General features: G+C 44.5%; 1 protein-coding gene across 1 annotated transcript in view; it reads right to left on the minus strand.

Annotated features, from left to right (window-relative positions):
* Positions 1–851: 851 nt before the first annotated feature.
* Positions 852–23,144, minus strand: part of HSF2BP (heat shock transcription factor 2 binding protein) — a 97,920-nt gene continuing 75,627 nt past the window's right edge. Inside the window, exon 9 of the mRNA XM_087861836.1 lies at positions 852–1,555. Within this exon, the coding sequence (XP_087717962.1) occupies positions 1,347–1,555 (209 nt within the window). The 3' untranslated portion in view covers positions 852–1,346. The remainder of the gene's footprint in view (positions 1,556–23,144) is intronic.

A 23,144-nucleotide genomic window follows, 5' to 3' on the forward strand; every position in this document is an offset into this window, starting at 1 on the left:
ATCTCCCATTACCTTATCAAATACCCAAAAAGAAAATACCATGCTAGAAGAAGTACAAACACACAACATCCCCCATGTTATTCGCCAATAGTCAGACCTACAGAACCACAGCTCCCAGATGGACCAATTTCTGCACCCATGACTTTCAAATTGCCTCTTGCAACAGCTCTGGCTCAGATGAGCGAGTAGTGCTCCACAGTCTGTCGGCTCGTGAGACAGCACCGTGCCTTCCTCCCCGCGCCTGGCTGCGGCTTCAACCATCAACTGCATGTGGCCTATAAAATCTACTTCAGAGAAAAGCGAAGTTCTTCTAACCCGCCCCACGGCAGACACAGCTTATAAACGTAGGCGAGGCTGCCACCGTCAGGGGAGGCCGACGCCTTCCTTCGCCCCGAGAGCATGCCCAGAGGGCCTGCGGCGTCATGTGAGGGAGGCAGCACAAGAAAGGAGCGAAGGTGCTCCCTGATGCGGCTTTACGGGGAGACTGGGATGGAGCCTCCACGCTCACATGCGCGGGGTCTGTGAGGAATGAAGTGTGTTTTCCGTGCGCTCTGCCAGCGGCCCAGGCGCAGCTGAGAAGGACCTACATGCTGAGGGGACCCTGGGACACGCCGGCAGACGTCATTTGAAGAACTTCAACCAAACGCACGGGCTCTCGTCTAGGGGGCCCTTTCCGTGATATTTCTTATATGAAAAGTGGGACTCTGAGTGTACAGCCAAATGCCCAGAATGATACGTAAGGAGGGTTTTTTCTACCGACCAAGTATCTGCATTATAATATACGACTTCCTAATATTGAGTTTATAGTATTTCAGAAAACAGTACTTGTGCACATCAATGACTCTTCTGGTTTTCTTTATTCAAAAATAAAACAGGCACAAAAAAATAGAACTAAACTGTCCAACGTCACCTGAAATAGCAGGTTCACCAAAAGGCTTAAAGGTAAACTTGCATTTTAGGGTATTAATTATAATTACTAGAGAGAGAATGAACTGTTTTTCAAAACATGTATCTCAGGAAAATGCTGACCAGTGGGGCAGGTGGTTATTTCCTCCCCTTTGTGCGGGGGACCCACAGGTCTCGGAAAGTCTCCTAAGCAGGCCCTCTTCCAGGGACAGGACATGGGCCTTTCCAGAAGGATGGACTCTTCCTCAGGCTGCCCCTTGGCCAGGTTAGCCAGCCACCCACAGGTACTGTCGCTTCCAGGAGGAAGCTGTGTGGATACATAGGCATTCACGTCCCTCTCGAGTCACTCACATTCTACCATCTATAACACATGGCACAAGGTGATGGTTTCGGAACAAAGTGGGGGCCCCGGGGGAGGGGGAGGGACACACCGAGCGCCCCTATGCATCACGCTCCAGAGCGCGGAGGTCCTCCAGGAGCTCCTGGGCCACAGTCTGCAGGTGGGGGTTGCGGCTCTTGGCCATGGCCAGGATGCGCTGCAGGGGCAGGGAGCTCCGGAACTCGGAGGCCGACTTGGAGAAGACTTCTGGCTCCAGGACCACAGACTGGATGAGTCGCAGTGCATGAAGACACACTTCTGCGTCTGGGTCTGGGGGAGAGAGGGGACACTTCTGGTTAGAATGACTCTACAGGAATGGAGGCGAAGTCTATCCCTCAATAGCTCTTGGCCTTTCTGAATGACAGGTCTGATGGTTTAGTAACTACCAGCTGACTGAGAAACAGTGTCACTTCTTGAGGTAAAAGCTTAGCTCATAAGAGCAACACAACAAAACTCAATGACCATTGATTTAGTGACATCCGTTTTCAAACATTACTCACAATCAGGTAATTTTAAGATGTTGAACTAAAACTATGAGGGCCTTTCATGTCGTTTGCTCCAACTCTGTCCACATAAGATGGTTTTAAGAGATATTACTCCATTTGTACTCAGGGTGCATCAATCCCTCAGAGGCCACATACAGGTACGGCAGCTCTTCGGGGGTCCCCGGGTCCCCCAAAGTCACAGGCTGCAGTATGCACCATGTTCCCATGTTCCTGAGGAGTCCTCTCTAGCTACAGAACCTGGTACCTACATGCACTGGCACCCTCCAACACAGCTAGGCGCAGACAGCCCAACACAGCTAGGCGCAGACAGCCCAACACAGAGCTGCACTCTTAACCACGACGGGTCCAACTCTCCTTACTACTTACTCCTCCCTACTGGGAAACTTTAGTATGCCATCAACCCACTTCTTGATTGAATGTCATTAATTGGAGCCAGGCTCAAAATCAGTATCTCTTTCTTAGCTCTGCACTTAAACGTTTTAAGAAGTGGATTGCGAGAGCAGACTCAGTAAGTCCTTAGTGAGAACTGCCACACACTAAGGGTGCCCAGAGGCTTTTGCTGTTGACCCAGGGCCCCTGAGGCACAGAGAAGACTGCTGTGCTCTACCCACCAGAGACGGCAGGACATCCTGGGCCTGGGCCATTAGAGTCCTCCTACTCTGGGGGAGGAGAGGGTAACTTGTCCCAGTGCAGGCCTGCCAAAGACCTGGTGCAGAGTGTGGCTGCCACAGGGAGGAGGACAGGATCACTGGGAAGGCCCCAGCACCCAGACAAAGATGGACAGGAGCTGAAACAAAACACCAAAGAACTCCCCTTGTCCTCCAGCATCAGCCCAGCAAACACCCAGAGGCCAGTAAGATCAGTCTACAGCTGGGAAAGGAGCAAAAGGAAGGAAGGAGACCCTCTGAACACAGATGCAAAGGGAAGGCCAACAGCTAAGGGTGGAACAGGGAGCTGAGGAAGACACTCGGGCAGCTCAGCCCTCACCCTCACGCAGCACAAGGAAAAGAGAGGAATCGGAAGCCTGTGGTACGCAGAAGGCGGGCACGGCAACAACAGAACCCACACCCATCTCACCCCACGCTGACGGCCCAGTAAGATAAGATGCGTGGCCACGTCTGTGAGTGAACACCAGTCACCTCATTCTCTGCTGCAGAGGCTGGCACACTACGGCCCAGAGACCAAATGCAGCCCCTGAACCATTTCTGTGCAGGCTGTGAGCCTGTGATCTTTACATTTTAAAGCGATATTTTTAAAAAGAGAGAGACGGGGAGAAGAAGACTATGCAGCAGAAACCATATATGGCCCTAAAGATATCTACTATCCAGCCCATTACAGAAAACGTTTGCTCTATTGCCCTGCACGCGATGTCCACCATTCAATCAGAAATTACGATGACAAAGCAGGGGAAACCAAAGGCCCACAGTGGAGTGATAAAGTAACCCACAGAGCCAGACCCGGAGATGACCCCGCTACAGGAGTAACTAGAAAGGGAATCTGAACTGAACAGGATTCATAGATGGGAAAGCACTGAGGCAGGGCTCTTACAGTCCATCTAAAGAGGGGCAGTACTACTTAAAGATTTAAAGACTGTAGTGTAAACCCTAGGGCAAATCATAAAAAAAGGTTTTGAAGTGTAAATGATAAGCCAACAGTACCGACAAAATAGAATGTTACAATAATCCAATAGCAAACAAAAAAAAAGGAAACAGAAACGAGAGACTTCCTTCTATATACATTAAATGAAAACAGTGCCAACACGCTGAGCAGAAGACAGAGAGCGCGTAAAACAGCAGGACTGCACTACACACCGTCGTCCACAAGACCCCCAAGATAGATATAAAGACAATGGGTAAAAGTAAAAACAAATATTTAAAATATGCCAAACAAACACTACTTAAAAGAGGGCCACAGAGCCCGTTTTTTTACCAAAGTAGACTTCAGAACAAGAAATGTTACCAGGACAACGGAGTAACACTGTCTAATTACGGAGAGGCCAACACACCAAGAAGACATGACAGTCTCAACTACGTATGTACCGACCAACAAAGCCTCACAAGACACAGACCAAAACAGGATAGAGCTCTACGGGCAAGTCGATTCACAATCAGGGGTGAAAACGTCAATGTTATTTCCATCACTGATTTTAAAAAGGAAGGAAAGAAAATCAGTAAAAACACAGAACCCCTGAACAACACAAACCGAGCTCAGCAAGGTCAGCATACAATGGTCAATTGTAGCCACGTATCAGTAACAATACATTGGAAACGGAATTTTTTTTAAAGACTATCATTTACAATAGCACCAAAAACATAAAACATTTAGGTGTAGATCTTATAAAATATGTGCGAGATTTGCGTGCTAAAAACCATAAAACACTGATGCAAGAAATGAGAGACAACCTAAGGAAATTGAGAGACATAGCACGCTAGTGGATCAGAAGACCCAATATTGTTAGGATGTCAATCTTCCCAGTGATCTAGATACTCAGGGCAATCCCAACCAAAGGCCTAGTAAGCTTGTTTGTAGAAATCAACAAACTAATCCTCAAATTTATTTGAAAAAGTGAAGGAACTAGGACAGCCAAAACAATTTAGAAAAACAGTGAAAGACTCAGAGTACTTGATTTCAAGACTTACAGTTATCGAGACAGTGTGATACTGGTGAAGGGACAATCATGGAGATAAATGAAACAGGGTTAGAGCACCCTGGAACAGACCACAGTTCTGTAAAATCTCCACAAACACATAAATGCATTTATATATATATTTTTTAGAAATGCATTTTAATTGAAAAAATAATAGTCTTTTCAGGTTGCCTGGTTGGCTCTGTCGGTGGAGAGTGGGAATCTTGATCTCAGGGTTGTGAGTTCAAGGCCCATGTTGGGCATAGACATTACTTAAATAGATTAATTTTTTTTAAAAAACATTCCTCAGGGGTGCCTGGGTGGCGCAGTCGTTAAGCGTCTGCCTTCGGCTCAGAGCGTGATCCCAGGGTCCTGGGATCGAGCCCCGCATCAGGCTCCTCCGCTGGGAGCCTGCTTCTTTCTCTCCCACTCCCCCTGCTTGTGTTCCCTCTCTTGCTGGCTGTGCCTCTCTCAAATAAATAAATAAAATCTTTTCAAAAAATAAATAAATAAAATTAATTAATTAATTGAAAAGATTCCTCAGGGCACCTGGGTGGCTCAGTCAGTTAAGTGTCCGACTCTCAGTCTCAGCTCAGGTCATGATCTCACAGGTGGTGAGACAGAGCCCTGCATCAGGTTCCACACTCAGAAGGGAGTCTGCTTGAAGATTCCCTCCCTCTGCCCCTCCCCTAACATGCTCTCACTCTCCCTCTCTAAAATAAATAAATCTTAAAAAAAAAAAAAAAAGATTCCTCAAGTAACTCATGGCTCCCGTAATGCTGATATTTCATCAAAGACTAAATACAACCTTATCTTGACAAATAGCCAGACCTTCAAGGTCCAGTACACCCTACTTTCAGCAAATGGAAAGAAATTCCTAAGAAACTTACGTTATCTATACCCCTGCCCCTCCCTCCACAAACTTAAAAGTATATAATCAGTTGCTCCTCACCATTCCCAGTGCAACTCTTTTAGGCCATGGTCCTGTCCCCGTGACAATAAAAGCACCTTTTTGCACCATAAAAAATTTAATTTAAAAAATAATAGCCTTTTCAATAATTAGTGCTGGAGAAATTGAACACGCATATATAAAAACAGAGAACTTGAATCCATACCTTGCCTCACATATAAACTTACATGAAAATTAATAACAGACTTAGATGCAAAACCTAAAACACCAAGAACTTCTAGAAGAAAACAAGAGAAAATGTTTGTAACCTTGAATTTGGCAAGGATTTCTTAGATATAAAACCAAAAGCACAATCCATACAAGAAAAAAATGAATAAGCTCTAGCAAAATTAAAAACATCTGCTCTTCAAAAGATATAGTTAGGAAATGAAAAGATGAACCAGTAGGCCAGAAGAAAATACTTGTAAAACATGTATCTGATTTATTAAAAAAAAAAAACTTGAATATAAACTCAAAAATACTCAATAATAATAATAATACAACCCAATAAAAATTGTCAAAATGTTGGAAAAGACATCTTTTCACGTGCTTACTTCCCATTTATGTATTTTCTCTGGTTAAATGTATTTTCAAGTATTTTATTGACAGTATCTTTGCTCATAGTTGCCAAAATCTGGAAATAACCCAAGCATTTTTCAACTGATGAACAGATATAAAGAGACACGGTATCTCCATAGAGTAAAAACGTAAGAAATTAACAACTGATACACACAAAAACATGATGAATCTCAAAAGCATTATCCTGAGAAACAAGCTGGACTTTAAAATCTACACACATTATCATCCTGTTTATATATGCTGTTCTGGAAATGTCAAAACCGCAAGAAAAGAGATATGTGGTTGCCAGGGCCTGGGGCAGAGGAGGGTACGATCACAAAGTGGCACAGAGAATATTCTGTGGTGATGAAACCATCCTGTGTCTTGATTATGGCGGTGGTTACATGGTATATGCATATGTCACAACTCAGAGAACTCTGTACTAGTAAGTGGATTTCACTCTATGTAAAATTATAACTCAATAAGCCTGACCCTTAAAAAAGGAAACAATTACATCTCTGCACCCTCTTCCTTATTCCCTGCCCCTGAGCAATTGCTCTTTCCCCCAAGGACTGGTTATTTTCTAAAGAATCTCTGGAGCAGGGACATTAGGCACAATTGAAGATGGAGGCTCTCTCTGGAAAACACATGAATTATATGAAAACATACCCATAAATTCTAAGACACTCCCTCTTCCCTGCTGTGTTTCCAGAGTTTGTAGACCTCTGCCCTATACACAGACTAGATGAGCTCACTCCAGCCAATCTAAATGACCCAAGAGAAAACACCTAACGGTGCTGACTGTGGGTCCCCAGTGAACGGCTGAGCCAGCTCTCGCTACAGTCAAGTTCCCGAGCCTCACCCACATGCTAGGACTGCCAGTCAGCATAAATCCCTCCATTGTTTTTTCTAATATAGGTAACATCCAGTGTTATGTTAGTTTCAGGTGTACGATATAGTGATCCAACACTTCTATACATTACTCAGTGTTCATCACAATATGTGTACCCTTTAATCCCCATCACCTGTCTCACCCATCCCCCCCCACCTCCCCTCTGGTGACCATCAGTTTGTTCGGTGAAGAGTCTGTTTCTTGGTTTGCCTCTTTTTTATCCTTTGCTCATGTGTCTCATTTCTATTTCTTAAATTCCACATGAGTGAAATCATATGGCATTTGTCTTTCTCTGACTTCTTTCGCTTAGCATTATACTCTGTAGCTCCATCCACGTCACTGCAAATGGTAAGATTTCATTCTTTTTGGTGGCTGAGTAATATTCCATTGTGTATATACCACACCTTTATCCGTTCATCAGTCAATGGACACTTGGGCTGCTCCCACAGTTTGGCTATTGTAGATAATGCTGCAATAAACACAGGGGTGTCTCTATCCCTTTGATTTCGTGTTTTTGTATTTTGGGGGTAAATATCTAGTACTGCCATTACTGGATCATTGGTTAGTTCTATTTTTTTTTAAAGATTTTATTTATTTATTCGACATAGAGACAGCCAGTGAGAGAGAGAACACAAGCAGGGGGAGTGGGAGAGGAAGAAGCAGGCTCATAGTGGAGGAGCCTGATGTGGGGCTCGATCCCATAACACCGGGATCACGCCCTGAGCCGAAGGCAGACGCTTAACCGCTGTGCCACCCAGGCGCCCCAGAAGTTCTATTTTTAACCTTTTGAGGAACCTCCCTACTGTCTTCCAGAGTGGCTGCACCAGTTTGCATTCCCACCAGCAGTGCACGAGGGTTCCCCTTTCCCTGAATCCTTGCCAACACCTGTTGTTTCTTGTGCTATTGATTCTAGCTATCCAGACTGGTGTGAGGGGGTATCTCATTGTGGTTTGGATTTGCATTTCCCTCACGATGAGTGATGTTAAGCATCTTTTGAATGTCTTCTTTGGAGAATGGTCTGTTCATGTCTTCCGGTCATTTTTTTAATTGGATTATTTGGGTTTTGGGTGTTGAGCTGTATCATTTTTTTATATATTTTGGATACTAACCCTTCATTGGATATGTCATTTGCAAATGTCTTCTCCCATTCTGTAGGTTGTCTTTTAGTTTTATTATTTCCTCAGCTGTGCAGAAGTTTTTTATCTTGATGAAGTCCCAATAGTTTATTTTTGCTTTTATTTCCCTTGCTTCAGGAGGTATATCCAGGAAAATGTTGCCATGGTTGATGTCAGAGAAAGTACTGCATGTTCTCTCCTCTAGGATTTCTATGTTTTCGGGTCTCACATTCAGTTCTTTAATATATTTTGAATTTATTTTTGTATACGGTAAAAGAAAGTGGTCTAGCTTCATTCTTTTGCATGTAGCTGTTCACTTTTCCCAACACCATTTTTTGAAGAGACTGTCTTTTTCCCATTGCTTATTCTTTCCTCCTCTGTTGAAGAATAATTGACCATATAATTGTGAATTTATTTCTGGGCTTTCTATTCTGTTCCATGGTCTATCTGTTTTTGTGCCAGTACCATACTATTTTGATTACTACATCTCTGTAATATAAACTTGAAGTCTGAAATTGTGATGCTTCCAGTTTTGCTTTTCTTTTTCAGGATTGCTTTGGCTATTCAGGGTCTTTCACAGTTCTATACAAATTTTAGGATTGTTCATTCTAGTTCTGTGAAAAATGCTATTGGTATTTTGATAGGGATTGCATTAAATCTGTAGACTGCTTTGGGTATATAGGCATTTTAACAGTATCTGTTCTTCTGATCCATGAGCATGGAATGTCTTTCCATTTCTTTGTGTCCTCTTCAATTTCTTTCATCAGTGTTTTATAGTTTTCAGAGTATGGATCTTTTACCTTTTTGGTTAAGTTTACTCCTAGGTATTTTATTATTTTTGGTACAATTGTAAATAGGATTGTTTTCTTAATTACACTGTCTGCTGCTTCATTATTAGTGTATAGAAATGCAACATATTTCTCTTTGGTGATCTTTGTATCCTGTGACTTTACTGAATTCATTTATCAGTTCTAGTAGTTTTTTGGTAGAGTCTTCTGGGTTTTCTATACAGAGTATCATGTCATCTGCAAATAGTGAAATTTTACTTCTTCCTTACCAATTTTCATGACTTTTATTTATTTTTGTTGTCTGATTTCTGTGGCTAGGACTTTCCAGTACCTATGTTGAATAAAAGTGATGAGAACAGACATCCTTGTCTTGACCTTGCCCTTAGGGGAAAAGCTCTCAGTTTTTCCCCACTGAATATGATGTTTGCTGTGGGTTTTTCATATATGGCCTTTATTATGTTGAGGTATGTTCCCTTCTAGACCTACTTTGTTGAGGGTTTTTATCATGAATGGGTGTTGTACTATAAATCTCACCCTTAAACATGAGAAGACAATGCACATCACCAGACCTCTGAGAAAAAGATGGTTATCATTTTCAAAAGAAACAAAAGGAGGGAAAAGCAAAGAGTATGCAATGAGAAGAAAATTTTTAAAAAAATATTATTAATACCTTCCTCAAGGAGATAAAAGAAGTTATATCATCCATTAAGTAAGAATGAGATGTTATATTTTTTAATTCCAAAAAAAGGCAGTTAGAAATTAAATGCATGATAGTAGAGATGAAGACCTCACTAGGAAGGATGGAAAATAAAGTTGAGGAGATCTCTCAAAAGTGGGGCTAAAAAAACAGAGATGGAGAATAGAAGAAAAAGAGGACTAGAATAGGAGGCTCAACATCCAAATAACAGATAATCCAAAAAGAGAAAACTGAGTCAACAGAGAAAGGAAATCACTTGGTAATGATTCAATAATTCAAAATAATTGAAAAAAGATTACAAGAACTAGAGGACATAAGTTTCCAAACTGAAAGGGGCCCTTTTAGTTTCCACCAAAATTAATTAAATATACATGTAATACACCAGGCATATCAGCATAAAATTTCAGTTCAAAAAATGAAACAAAGAGAAGATTCTGTAAGCTTTTAGAGGGAAAAACAGATCACATAAAAAGAATTTGGAATCAAAACTGCTCAACATTGGACATTAGAAGATAAAGTAATAATGTCTTCAAAATTCAGAAATAAAAAATAATTCTAACCTGGGATTCCATACCAAACCAAACTATGACTATTATAGGTGTGGGTAAAATAAAGACAATCCACACACATAGTATCTCAAAAGTTTTGCCTCCCACACACCTATTCTCTGGCGACCTGACAGGACATGCTCCACCTAAACAAGGAAGTACACCGAGAGAGAAGACGACATGGGCTACACAGACAGAATCAGGGCAGCCAACACACGCGGAAGAAGAGAATCAGCTTGGTAACCGTACTGGAAGGGAATACAGACTACAAGAAAGGAAATCAGCTTATGTACCAAAACTACATAGGAAGGAAAATAACACAGAAATTAGGTCTGTTCAGGCCACAGATTAGCAAATTCTGAGTTATAACTACTCAATTAATCTTTTAAAACAATCATGGAAAACACTACTTGAGACAGAGAGCATTCTTATAGATGGCTCAATTATGGGCTGGGAGATGAGTGAATCAACCAGAGTGAGAAAAGGCATTCACCCGACTGAAACACAAAAACAATGTAGATATGAAGATTATCTGATGAGAGTTTTTAAGCAGCCAATATAAAAGTTATTCAATGAGCAACCGCAACCTACTAGAAGCAAATGAGAAAAAAAAAAGTCTCATCAAAGAAATCGAAGATATAAAGAAGAACAAAGGGAAACATTAGAACTGAAAAATACAGTAACTGAAATTAAAGACTTGATAGAGAATAATGGAAGGGACAGAGGAAAGATCAGTGAACTGGAGGATAGGATAATAGAAATTACCCAATCTGAATAACAGAGAGAAAAAAGACTGAGAAAAAATAAACAAAGCCCCTGGGTCCAGTGGGACTGTAAAGAAGATTTAACATTTATATCACTGCAGGGCTGGAAAATACTCTAAGAAACAATGGCTGAGATTTTATCCTATTTGGCAGAACTCAAACCTACAGATCCAAAAAGCTGAGCAAACTCAAATTGGGATAGACCTCAAGAAATCTATGCCAAGACACATCATAGCCAAACTTCTGAAAGCTAAAAACAAAGAAAATAAATCTTGAAAGCTGCAAGAGAGAAATGACACATTGCCTATGGGAGGAAAAACACTCCAATGATACTGGATCTCTCGCCAGAAACCATAGAGGCCAGAACAAAGTGACACACCACTTTCCACATGTTGAAAGAAAAGAATCATCAACCCAGAATCCTATACCCAGTGAAAATGTCCTTCAAAAATAAAGAGGAATGCCAGACGTCCTCAGATGAAAGAAAATAAGAAAATCTGTCACCAGCAGGCTACTCTAACAGCAAGGCTACACCACACAAAAACCTGTCCAGGAACATTTGCTGCAGACTGTTCGATAACAACCTGTTGAGAGTGTAGCTCAGCTACACCCTGGGATTGCTGCCTCACCATTCATTTCGTTTGGACAAATGGCCTGACGGGACCTTAAACTGATGGTAGGCTCTCAAGCACACGTGTGCCCTAGAAAACAGCCCACCGAGGCACAAGCAAATGTAAGTCCCTGGTAGGACTTCTCCCACAGTCCTGATGAGTAGCCCCCCGCCCCACCTCCCAGCACCTTCCCATATGTGCCTCTTAGATGAGAGACCCGTGGGGCTTACCTGAGCCCCACTCTTCTGGTTCGAACTGACCAGTCCAGCTTTAGCCCAGGAACCCTAGAGCCCTCCACCCACAGACCCTGATAAAGGCACCTGGCCCACGTCCTGCCTCCCTCTGTCTGCACTCTGCCTCCTCCTCCCCATGGGGCCCCTCAAGGTGTCTTCCAAAACCTCTTTTTCAATTTCTACTGTTGAACTGCAGCTCACCCTCCAGCAACATTTGCTCCACTTAATAAGTATTAATTTGACGATTCATAACACAGCCCCAAAGTGGAAATAACCCAAATGTCCATCAAGTGACGAATGGATGAACAAAATATGGTATTATCTACAGAGTGGAACATTATTTGGCAATGAGAAGGAATGAAGTATTGATATACACTACAACACAGATGATCTGTGAAAACATGCTAAATGAAAGGACCTATAAATTATAAAATTCCAATTTTATGAATGGCCGAAATTAAAGTAAATCCATATATATAGAAAGCAGACTAGCAGTTTCCAGGGGCTGGGTGAAGAGAATGGGGAGTGACTGCTACTGGGCATGGTGATTTCTACTGGTGGTGATGAAAATATTCTCAAGTTAGATAGATGGTGGTCATGCTTGCACAATTCTGTGAATCTAGTAAAAACGACTGAATTATACACAATAAATAGTTGAATTTCATTGTTTGTGAGTTACATCTGTTTTTAGAAAAAGATTACTAGTGGGAAAACTGGCAAAATTCTAATGAGAGCTAAAGATGAGGTTCTAATAGTGTACCAGTGTGGATTTCCTGTCTCAATAACTAGTGTATGGTTATAGAATGTGTTAATATTGGGGAAGCAGGGTGAGTATCACTGAATTATTTTTCTCCCACGGGTGATGTGCCATTTTTCTCATGTGGTTTTCAGTATTTTTACCTTCTTTGTACAATCTCGTATGTACGACTTCTGCAACTTTTCTCTAAGTCCAAAAGAATAAACTGAAGAGAGACTGTTAAAGGACATTCTCTAAACAGGAAAAAAGTGATAAAGAAATAATCTTGGAACACCAAGAAAAAATAAAGAATGAAAAGAATTAAAATAAGGATACATATAATAAACTCTGCTTCTTAATTATTATACAGAATATAAAATTATGTGAATAAAAACATTTTTCTTGGATGGTTTTGCCAAAATGAAGTTAAATTTTACATCAACTGCACAAATCTTACATGTACAATTTTAAAAAGTTTTGACAAATGTATACACCCATATAAACCATAATCCTAATGGGGTATGGAACATTTCCATCACCACGAAGTTCCCTCATACCCCTTCCCTTCCAGTCAATCCCTACCCTTACACAACCGATGTCCTGATTCCTATCAACACAGATGCACTTTGCCTCTTCTTGAAAATCATGTATGTGAGACCGCACTATTTTTCTAAGCACTATTTCATTATTAAAGCTCAAGCAACTCAAAACAATTGAAATAATATTCTGCTTGGTTTTTTCTACATTTTTATCAATTTAGTCCCCTCCTGACATTCTGAGAATGTTTTCTTCTCATGAAGTCCTACTGAGCACTTAGAGGGACAGGAGATCACTGCACCACACCACGTTTCCTCCTAAACAGTACACGGATTTCTTTGTAAAGGTTTTTACATTTGGGAGTGAGGAGGCTATGGGAGAGAGAAGTATGCTAGGAGAGCCACCAGCAATTATAAACCAGCAGTCGACTTCCCTGGGTGACATCCTCCACAGCTCTGAGCTCTCAAGTCACTGGAGTCTGTCACAAACGCCTCTGATAAGCACACAGCTCACACAGTCACATCTGTCCCCAGCAGCAGCATCTGGAAGGAGCCACGCCTATAGCCAGGCTTAAGTAATGCATCACATCCATACCCAATGGCTGAGAAGCAACCGGCTCTGCAAGGTGTGCCGACTCCGTGCGCGCTGCCCATGCTGGGCCGGTCGCTGGGACAGACCACTGACAGCTGGCCAAAGATTCAGTGGCAGGCAACTTCCCTATTACTATCTGCCAGGATTTGGGGAAAAATCCAAACTGCAAGGTTAGGATGTAACCATATTTCAATAAAATGATAAGGGATTTTTAAATTGCTTTTCTTTGAATACAAGCAGAACTGAAATGTTTTACCCTGAAGCTGGTATGTGCTGACCCAGGTTCCTTAGACGAGATCGGGCGCATTCAGGGCGGTACGGCCGTAGACCCAGGTTCCTTAGAAAGAAGTCCCTGACAGGCACACCTTCCCTCCAACAGGAAGGAAGGTCTAAGAACTCCCCTTGCCTACCTTCACCCTCGTTATCCCTTCCCATTCTCCACACACACACATCATCACCATCAAGTTAGCTCTATGGGTCCCAAACTGGGTCCCCTGGACAGTAGTTCCCCAGATGGTGACAGGTGTTTCCATCTACCCCACACCCACCCCACTGGGCAGGGGAAAAAAGGACATGGCGAAACAGCACTCTGGGAATTAAGCAGTAGCTAATTAAGGACTAGAGGACAAGGACATGTCACTGAGACAACCCTAACTCCACACACCCTATAACAGATCTTGTCACAGGCACTGACTCCCAACGCCACACTTCTCGAACACAGGCACTCACACGGACACAGAGAAAACTCACCAGACCCAGCCCAGTGGATTTCCTGATGGTGGAACCGGCTCCTTAAAATACAGCTCACACACACACGCTCACACACATGCTCCCACACGCTCCAACACACATGCTCACACACACGCTCCCTCCCATGCACTCCCACATACACTCATGCACACATGCTCCAACACACATGGTCCCCAACACACACATGCTCACACATATGTTCGAGGGTCCTTCTGTTCTCAGTCATGCTTGAAATTAAACACATCTGTCTCTTTTTACCTGGTGATTACCCCTTATCTTTAAAAATTCATACATTAAATGCATAACCTAAACTCTGAGGTGCACCGGGAGCCCCCGCCACGGCAGAGGGCAGCAACAGCACACAGAGGCCCACATGTCATTTAGAGTCATGCACCACCATCATCTTAGCAAAATTACTGAAACAAAGGTTTGCTAGGCGTTTGTTTTCTCAGCTGTAAACTGAAGGTTGAAATCACCCACATCGTTACTGTAAAGACCAAATGAGGAGACCTATAAAAGCATCTATTGAAATGCTCGGCACATAGTTGGCATTCCATAAATAGCGATTTCCACACCACAGGGAACAAACCTCACCCCACACTCTCCACCAGCGACCCATTCTTGCCACGCGGGCCTTTGCTGTCCTTCCAACAAAGCAGGACACTGCAGCCCCAGGGCTCTTGCACTGCTGGTCCCTCTGACGAGAACATGCTTTCCCAGATATCCTAAGGGCCCAACAATGACATCTGTTTCAGATTATGGAGGCACCCACGTGCCCTTACGTATAAATGTAAATGCATATTACTCCTGAAATACCACAAAAGATTTCTCTAGAATTACTTTTCTGTGGTGGAAGAAAAATTCATTCAAAAAAAAAAATCCCATTAAAATAAAACCAAATCCATCTTCCCAAATCAACCAAACCTGATACTCTAATTCTCTAACCAGGAGACAGTTACTGAGCCTTAAGCATTAAGACAGATCAAATTCACGATGTTTAATATTGCCATAGGAGTCCTCATATTAAAATAACAGTCTGAAAAATTTAGCACGTTGATATAAAAACAGTGAGCAAATACCTTCACGGGTAGCATGTAATCCTGGCCAAGCACCTTGTCATCCTTCCACGAACGGCCACTCAGCCAGCGACAGAGCTCTTCTGCCACGGGGGGCCACTAGGGGCTGAGCTCCCGAGAGCCCAACACCTTGCCCTATCTTCTCTCAAAGAGCTGTCAAGATGAAACCAACCCAAAAAGGCAACACGCCTGGGAAATGTAATGATAATCTTGACATGAGAGCATGGGAAAGGGAAGGCGAGCATGCGTCAACCTGTCTGGAGTAAACGAGACAGAGACTGATAAAACCCATGAATTTCAAGGTGACTACAAAAGGTTTGATCACAGAATCCTGTTAAATGACAAGAACAATTAAAATATAATTTTATTTTTAACTTCACCCCACAAAAATCAAAATCTGCTAAATGAAACAAAACCAAACAGAAGCAAACTGGTCTCCCTATCAACAGTTCGCTCTGGCAAAAGAGGGTGGAGGTCGGTAGCTGCCCATGTCCTTGCTCTGGAAAAGGGCTCTTCAGCCTGGAGGGTCCAGCCAAGTGGCCAATGTGGGAAACAGAAACAGCCCGGGGGTGGAGGTCTTTGGGGCACTTCTGGTGGTGAGAGGAACCCTTCCATCAGAGTTCTGGAACTGCCACCAAAGCAGTCAGTGATGAGGACAACATCCTCATTCCAACGATACCACTACTGCCCAGAGCGTCATTGGAGCCTCTCCTGGAACTGCCTTCAGAGCCCATCTGCGAGCCATACGCAAACATCAGTGTCACTGCCTTAGATTCTGACCCCACGTCCTTGGCAGGTGTCCAGTGTTGAGTGTGTATTTAAATGGTCATGCCGCACTGAACTGGCAACTTATCTGAGCTTTGTCCATGCACCACTGACCAAGGCGACAGACAGAGCGGCTGGGCTTAAGACCCCCAACCCACCCAACACCCACACAGCTGAGCCCCTTGCCCCCCCCCAGCCTACCACCCACTACGGCTTGCTAGCTTGGGAGCGCATGGTACAGTGGCTTGCTGCATGGGGCAATGCTGCCTTCCCTGGACCTCAAGGACACCACATCCTCCTGGTTCTCCTCCCTCCTCCTCTTCCTTCTGCACTGAAGCTGTCAAGGCCCGGAGACCGCTGTGAAGACCTTGGGCGTGCTCTGAGCAGGGACAGGCCCTGGTCTGATGGGTGGTTTCCTAAGCTCATTCTGGCTCTCCTGACATTCCCCAACCCTCGCCAGCCACACTGGCCTTTTCCACTCATTCTCATTGCCCATGGCTGCCACGGGGCCTTCTCACTGCCTTTCCTTGGCCTGTGAGGCTCTGCTCTCACACCTCTGCGTGGCTCACCCTTCGGTTCACACAGGTCTCGCTCAGATACCTGGAAAGCAGCCCCACCCCATCACCCACTAGCCCCTCGTGCTGCCCTGCCGTTATCCTTATCTTATGACATACGCCATTCTGTTTGTGGTCATGTCTCTTCACCTGAAGTTCCATGGGGAAGAACTGTGTCTTGCTCATTTCTGAACCTGCAGTTTCTAGGACGGCTCAGAACTCAGTGAATACCTGTAGTATGTGAGCTGCCCCAGGGCCGCAAGCTGCAGGGTGCCCGGTCCACGACAAGAGCCACCGTGCGGGCAGGTAAAGCCCCACCTCAGCAGCCGGGACTACAGACGGGACGCCACGCCCAACAGTGTACCTTACGGGAGACAAGAAATACAACCTCTAGTGTCTCTTACCCACAGATTTTTTCCTTGACTAAAGTAGTTCCAGGCCATTACAAGTAAGATCAGAAAGTGCAAGTAAGACTCATTTGTAATATTTACCATGGGACCCTCAAGAAAGAATGACCAGATGTGGGGACGGGCATCTGGAAAGGCTCCCTTAGATGGTGCTTTCAAGTGGACCTAATGCATCAACCATTAGAGGGCTATGAGGTGGATCAGAACTACATGTAGTAGGCTACTTCATTTACTTCTAAGTTTTTCTGTAAAAATCCAGAGAGGTATTATAACCTCAAGCTTTATGAATTAAAATGCCCTATCATGGCTGTGAACATCTTGGCTTCTCCCATTAGCGCATCTGTTTCTGAATTACACTCCAGCAACAGATCCCTCACTTCCCTCTTTCCAAAATCACTCCTCAACTTTCTCAACATGACACTTTAGACAACAGATCACACACAGAGGGAAGTGGGAAAGGTGTTGCTTAGCCCGAGTAGGAATTTGTTCCTTTTCTAAAATACTCTTGCGTGGCAGATGGATCAGCTCTGATACACAGAGCCTGAACCACAACCGAATTAGTCCCACTTCAACACCTGTCAAAATACATTAAAATAAGCAGATGTCAGTAAGCATAACAGAAATACCCCTGGCAAACACAGAATTCTCCGAATGGCGTAGCGCCTATTAAATGAAGGCAACACATAATTTCTACATTTCACATTCCGCGTTGGTGGGGTTTATAGATCCAGCACGGTCCAGCAGGAGACACACAAGCTCAGGCAGAGGGCCTGTAGTCAGAAGGCCAGATATGAACACCAGGTGTGGTACTTCCGAACTGCTGGGCTCTGGCAAGTAAGGCAGTCACATTCTCTGAGCCTCGGCTTCCTTGTCGGTAAACAAGAGCACGCGGCCACCCCAGAGTTTTTACCAAGCACAGAGGACAGCGCGTGTAAGGAAGTGCTGGGCAAGGAATCGAACCAGACCTCCTGGCTGCTGTGCTTTTGGTTTACAACAGCACCCCCAACCCCATCCTCTATAAAAAAAAAAGCCTCCTCTGTGCTGTTCTCCTGACTTGTCTACGGTGTTGCCTTAGCTAGCTGCTTCTGGGCTGCAATTTTCTGTGTTATTCCCAAATAAACCCATTTTTGCTGGTAAGTTAACTGGCAGTTTTATTTTTAAGGTCAACACAAGGAAGTCACATTAAATATAAAGACAAGGTAGGTTAAAAAGATGGAAATATGTTTTTGATGTACATATATATTAAAAACATATTATGTATTTTGTCTATACATACATATAAATGATCTACTAATACTAATCAGAAGGAAGCTGCAGTGGCTATAGTGACCTCAACAAAGTGGAATTCAGAGGAGGGATCATGACCAGGGATAAGGAAGGACACTGTGTAAACAATCAAGGAGTCAATTCCTTAAGCAGATATAACAGCCCTAAACACGTATGCGCCTACTAACAGAGCTGCAAAACACAGGAAGTGAAAACTGACAGAAGCGAAAGGAAAACAAAATCCACAGAGATGGTCACAGATTTTGACATTTCTCTCCTGATAACCGACAGGATAAGTAAACAGAAAACCAGGAAGGATAGAGAAGCCCTCAGCAGCAGCATCAACCACCTTCAAAGTACTGACATTTATACAACAGGCCACCCAATAACAGAAGAACACACATTCTTTTCAAGTGCATGTGGAACATTTACAAGACAGACTACATTGGGGGCTATAAAAACAAGTCTCAATAAATTTAGAAGGATTGGAATCATACATAGTATGTTCTCTGACCACAGTGGAATTAAATTACAATTCAGGTAAAAAAGGGACGTGTGGTGGTTCAGTCATTTGACTCTTGATCTCAGCTCTGGTCTTAATCTCAGGGTCATGAGTTCAAGCCCCGCATTGAGCTTCACATGGCCGTGGAGCCTACTTTAAAAAAAAATCAATAAAAATATATCTGGAAAATCTTCAAATATTTGGAAATTAAATAAGCCAATCTAAATTAGAACATGTGCCATACAACATATAACAGAGTAAGGTGGTGTCACAAAGCAAATAAACGGATGGTGTCACAGGTCCCCAAAAGTCAGAAATACTGTATATACTACATTATGTTGCATACTATTTTAGTCAGGGATAATAATTTCATATTTCATAATAAATTCACATATATTCAAAACATAAAGATGCATAAACATATTCTTCATTGCAAACGATCCAGGGGTCCTCAAGAGGTTACCTGATACAAATGCAGACGCTAGAAGACCCGAACTCTCTCACACCCAATGGAACTCTGTGCTGCTCCTCTGCCTTACATGATCTCGCAGACACTCCTCTGTTTGGTGGCTGCCTTTCCCCCAAGCTAGCTCGCTCCTCTCCTATTTTCTACTACTACGCACCCCAGTTCTTCCAGCCCTAGCCCTTCAGCCCCTCGTCTCTCTGTCTTGCTTCTCCTCTCTCAAACTCACATGATGCCCTGGCCCAGCCGCCCCTCACTGGAGCCACTCTGAAGCCCAGCCTTCCCCACCCACTCCAGGACACCAGCAGTGTGCCTGTTACTTGCGAACTCACTGATGTGCAGGGGGAAAATGAAATGAATCCACAGGGAGTGAATGTAAGAGTGAGCATATTCCCCAGAAGTCACCAGCCACATCGTTGCATGGGTGAGCAAAGCAGGGTTTGACCCTGGTTCCCCCACTTGCTGGCACTGTGGTCCTAGATAAACCATTTTATGAAAGCCACTGCTCCACATGACAGATGGGTTGGTGACCACAGCCCACTCTACGTGTGCTGGGCTCCTGCGCACTCAAGCACACCATAAACTGGCTGTGCAATATGCAGTGCAGGGGACACAAGGTTAGCTTCTCAGGGTGAAACGAGGAAAACCCATGTCCTTCAAATGAACAAACTAGGAACCTAATTGAAAATCCATGGCTATAAAGTTGGAAACCTTGCTGCAGTCTCCAGAGGCCACACCAAGCCCCTTCATTCATCCAATAGATGCTGATGGGACACGATGGACCTCAAACCACATGTCATGGCTGCATGTCAAGCAGGGACAGGGCAGATGGTATGACCTCCCTGGTGAGGCAGACTGTGTGACTGGAGGGCTGTCTGGACTCGTGCAGGGCAAGAGGTCAGAGAGAGACAGTGCAAAGGAGCGTGCTTAGAAGGCGCAGGATACAGGCCTACCCCTGGAGCCAAGCGCCGTGCTAAGGGACAAGGGAGACCCCAGGCTTCTCAGGTCATCTGCCTGCAAGTTCTGCACATCCTTCCCTCGGCTCTGGTTCCCATGCTTTCGAGGCAACTCTGCAATGGGTAGTTTGGTTTGTTAAAGAGTCAGAAATTAGGAAGGTGTTCTGGATGGGGATAAAAGGGTCCTAGTCACTAGCAGTGACTGCCCTGAGATCAAGGACTCCACTAGCCCCCTTGCCCTACAAACCTCAGTTTCTGTGACTGAGTATACCCCAAGGCAGCTTTTATTATCCAGATCATTCCTGGGCCCTCAAAGAGGGAGAAGGCCCAGACCATGGGCTGGGCAGGTTTCTTAGTACACTGCCATCATCAATCCTTCCCCTGGAAAACAGGGCAGTCACTTTGCCATGCCCTTTCAAGCCATCAATCTATTTAGCACGGAGATCTGACAAAAACCAACCCAGCATGCTATCCGTCAGCTGCCACACACTGGCTGACTGTTCTGAAGATCCAACAGATCTGCTGGTTGGTGTTTACCTTGAGAGCAATGGTTCTCAATCCTCCTGCACCCCAACATACACGCACCCATTCCTTGAGGATCCCACGGTTACAAGAATTGAGGGGGAAGTCAGCAATCCACCGGACAGACCTCTGTCCCCACTGCCTCCCCTCGCCCTCGGACTGCTGGAATGTGGCCAAATCAGAGCCACTGCCCCTCCTCTCCTGCTTAGGGGTGGCTGCGGAGGGCCAGCCAGACCAGCCAGCAGACACACAGAGCTCTGGTGAGCCTCTCTACTCCCTCTGCTCCTGGGCCTGAAGAGCCCCCACGGTGCATGGGAGGACAGCAGAAATGCAAGAGTGCATGAGGCCTCCCCTCCCCTTCCTTGCTTCTAACGGAATTCCCACTATGCTTTTAAAACAGACTGTTCATATTTGCTGCTGATTTGAGAATCGGAACTCAAACTGTCTGGACCTCTAGGGTTTGGTATTTTTCAAATGCTACCATGTATTTAATACACAATCCTGGTCACAGGCAGTCAGCCACAGACAAACATCATAGCACGTGGACACACAACGCCACCTTTGCATGCGTGCCCACCTCACCTTCCTTGGGGCTGCGGTCCCAGCCCTTCCCAACTTAGTTCAAAGCCTTCGCGTTTCCATGGAGAAGTCCTAAGCCTGCCGTGAGAACCACACCCTTCCTCTGGGCTCTAGACTCCTTCAGGAACTTGAGAAAACATGGGTCTCCAACGGCAAGACGGGAGGAACGGCCACCCCACTACTGCAGGACAACTGTGGTACCAGCCACCCTTGGAAGGCGGGATGCTTCCCAGGAGACGGTGGTAAAAACAACATGCACTTCCCAGCGCTTCCACACACATCACTGCAGTCCTATCACGGGGAAAATCTCTTCGGGACAAAAGAAAATGAGACACTGCTGTCAAGTAACCCCACCAAGTAAGTGAGAAGCACACCTGCGCTGACTCAGGAGGGATGAAAGGAACAGACTGTTAGGATTCTGCTGTGGAGGAAGAAAATCCCTAAAGGCATCTTTCCTCCTCTCCACAGTTGAAAGAGCAACCAAAATTAGGGCCAACTGAAAGCCAGTGGCAGGTCCTAGGGGATTTACAGCATAACTCAAAAGTCATTTCCAGATTCCCATGTCCAATTTCATGTAAGGATAGTAACATTGGATGTAGGCCATCGTCCCCCTGGGTCCAGAGCTCAGTGACTTCAATTTCTACGTGGAAAAGAAGTTGAGGGTTTGCCACTTGCTTTATACCTTTATGACTGCCCACAGCATTCAACCTGCCCACAACCATGCATCTGAATCAGCCCTGCTACAGCACCTCACACCCTGGTTGTGTGGCCTTGGAGAGCCCTCCACACCTCCACGAGCCCTGGTATCTTTCTGTGTAAAACAGACCTGCTGTCGAGACCACACAAATGTGGTGAGTACAGGCGTCAGCTCAGCGGCTGCCACACAGCCGTGCTCAGGTAAGGTGTTGTGTTCATACTGGCTTCCATTGCCGTGCACGACAGAAATATGACCTGGGTTACCAGAGCTTAAAAATTAAGCCAGTCAGACATATTTTACAATATCACATAGAAGGCGGGTGCCCAGGTGGCTCAGTCGGTGAAGCATCTGCCTTCAGCTCAGGTCATGATCCTAGGGTCCTGGGATGGAGCCCCGCATCAGGCTCCCTGCTCAGTGCGGAATCTGCTTCTCCCTCTCTCTCTGCCTACTGCTCCCCCTGCTTGTGCTCTCTCTCTCTGACAAATAAATAAAATCTTTTAAAAAATAAAAAAATACATCATATAGAAGGCGATTCTCTACTACCGCACTCAGAGATGACAGCCTTGCCCTAGTGATGCTAAGCTTCTTAAAGAATGGCATAGTTGTGGTCTATGTTCCTGAGAGTTAAGCACTTTGCACAGTCTTGAAAATTAAACATGTAAGTTACCTTTCTGGCTGATGTTTACAGTCGTGAGAAGTGAAGTGAAACTCAGAAACTTCTCTGAACGTTATTTGAAGCCAAAATAACGCTTTTAATTATCCTGATGACATCCTCATTCCCAATTTTCACTCACTATTGAGACCATAACAGCTACCATTATCATAGGTCTAAAATGGACAAATGCTGGTGACTCTGTGTGGCTCTGCCTCCCTGCCCAGGCCCCACACTGGCCACTCGAGGCCCACGGGCTGACTGAGCTCTTGTAGGCGCTCTGAAGCTCGTGTCAATGTCACTGTCTTACAGATGGAGACTGGGAGCACAGGCTGCTCAGCAAACTTGGCTCAAGACCAAACTAACCAGTAGGATTTGCACCCCATCTTACCACCTCCACTTCGCACGTGCAGACGCTCTGCGGACTTCTCTATTTGATTCTGTACTGCACATTTTGTCAAGAACAGAAAAGCAGGTAAGATGGTGCTGGCAGGGTGTGTTTTCAAGCAAATGTAGATG

The sequence above is a fragment of the Ursus americanus genome, chromosome 4 (assembly GCF_024610735.1).
Source record: "Ursus americanus isolate L20-20 chromosome 4, mUrsAme1.1.p, whole genome shotgun sequence".
Classification (NCBI taxonomy): domain Eukaryota; kingdom Metazoa; phylum Chordata; class Mammalia; order Carnivora; family Ursidae; genus Ursus; species Ursus americanus.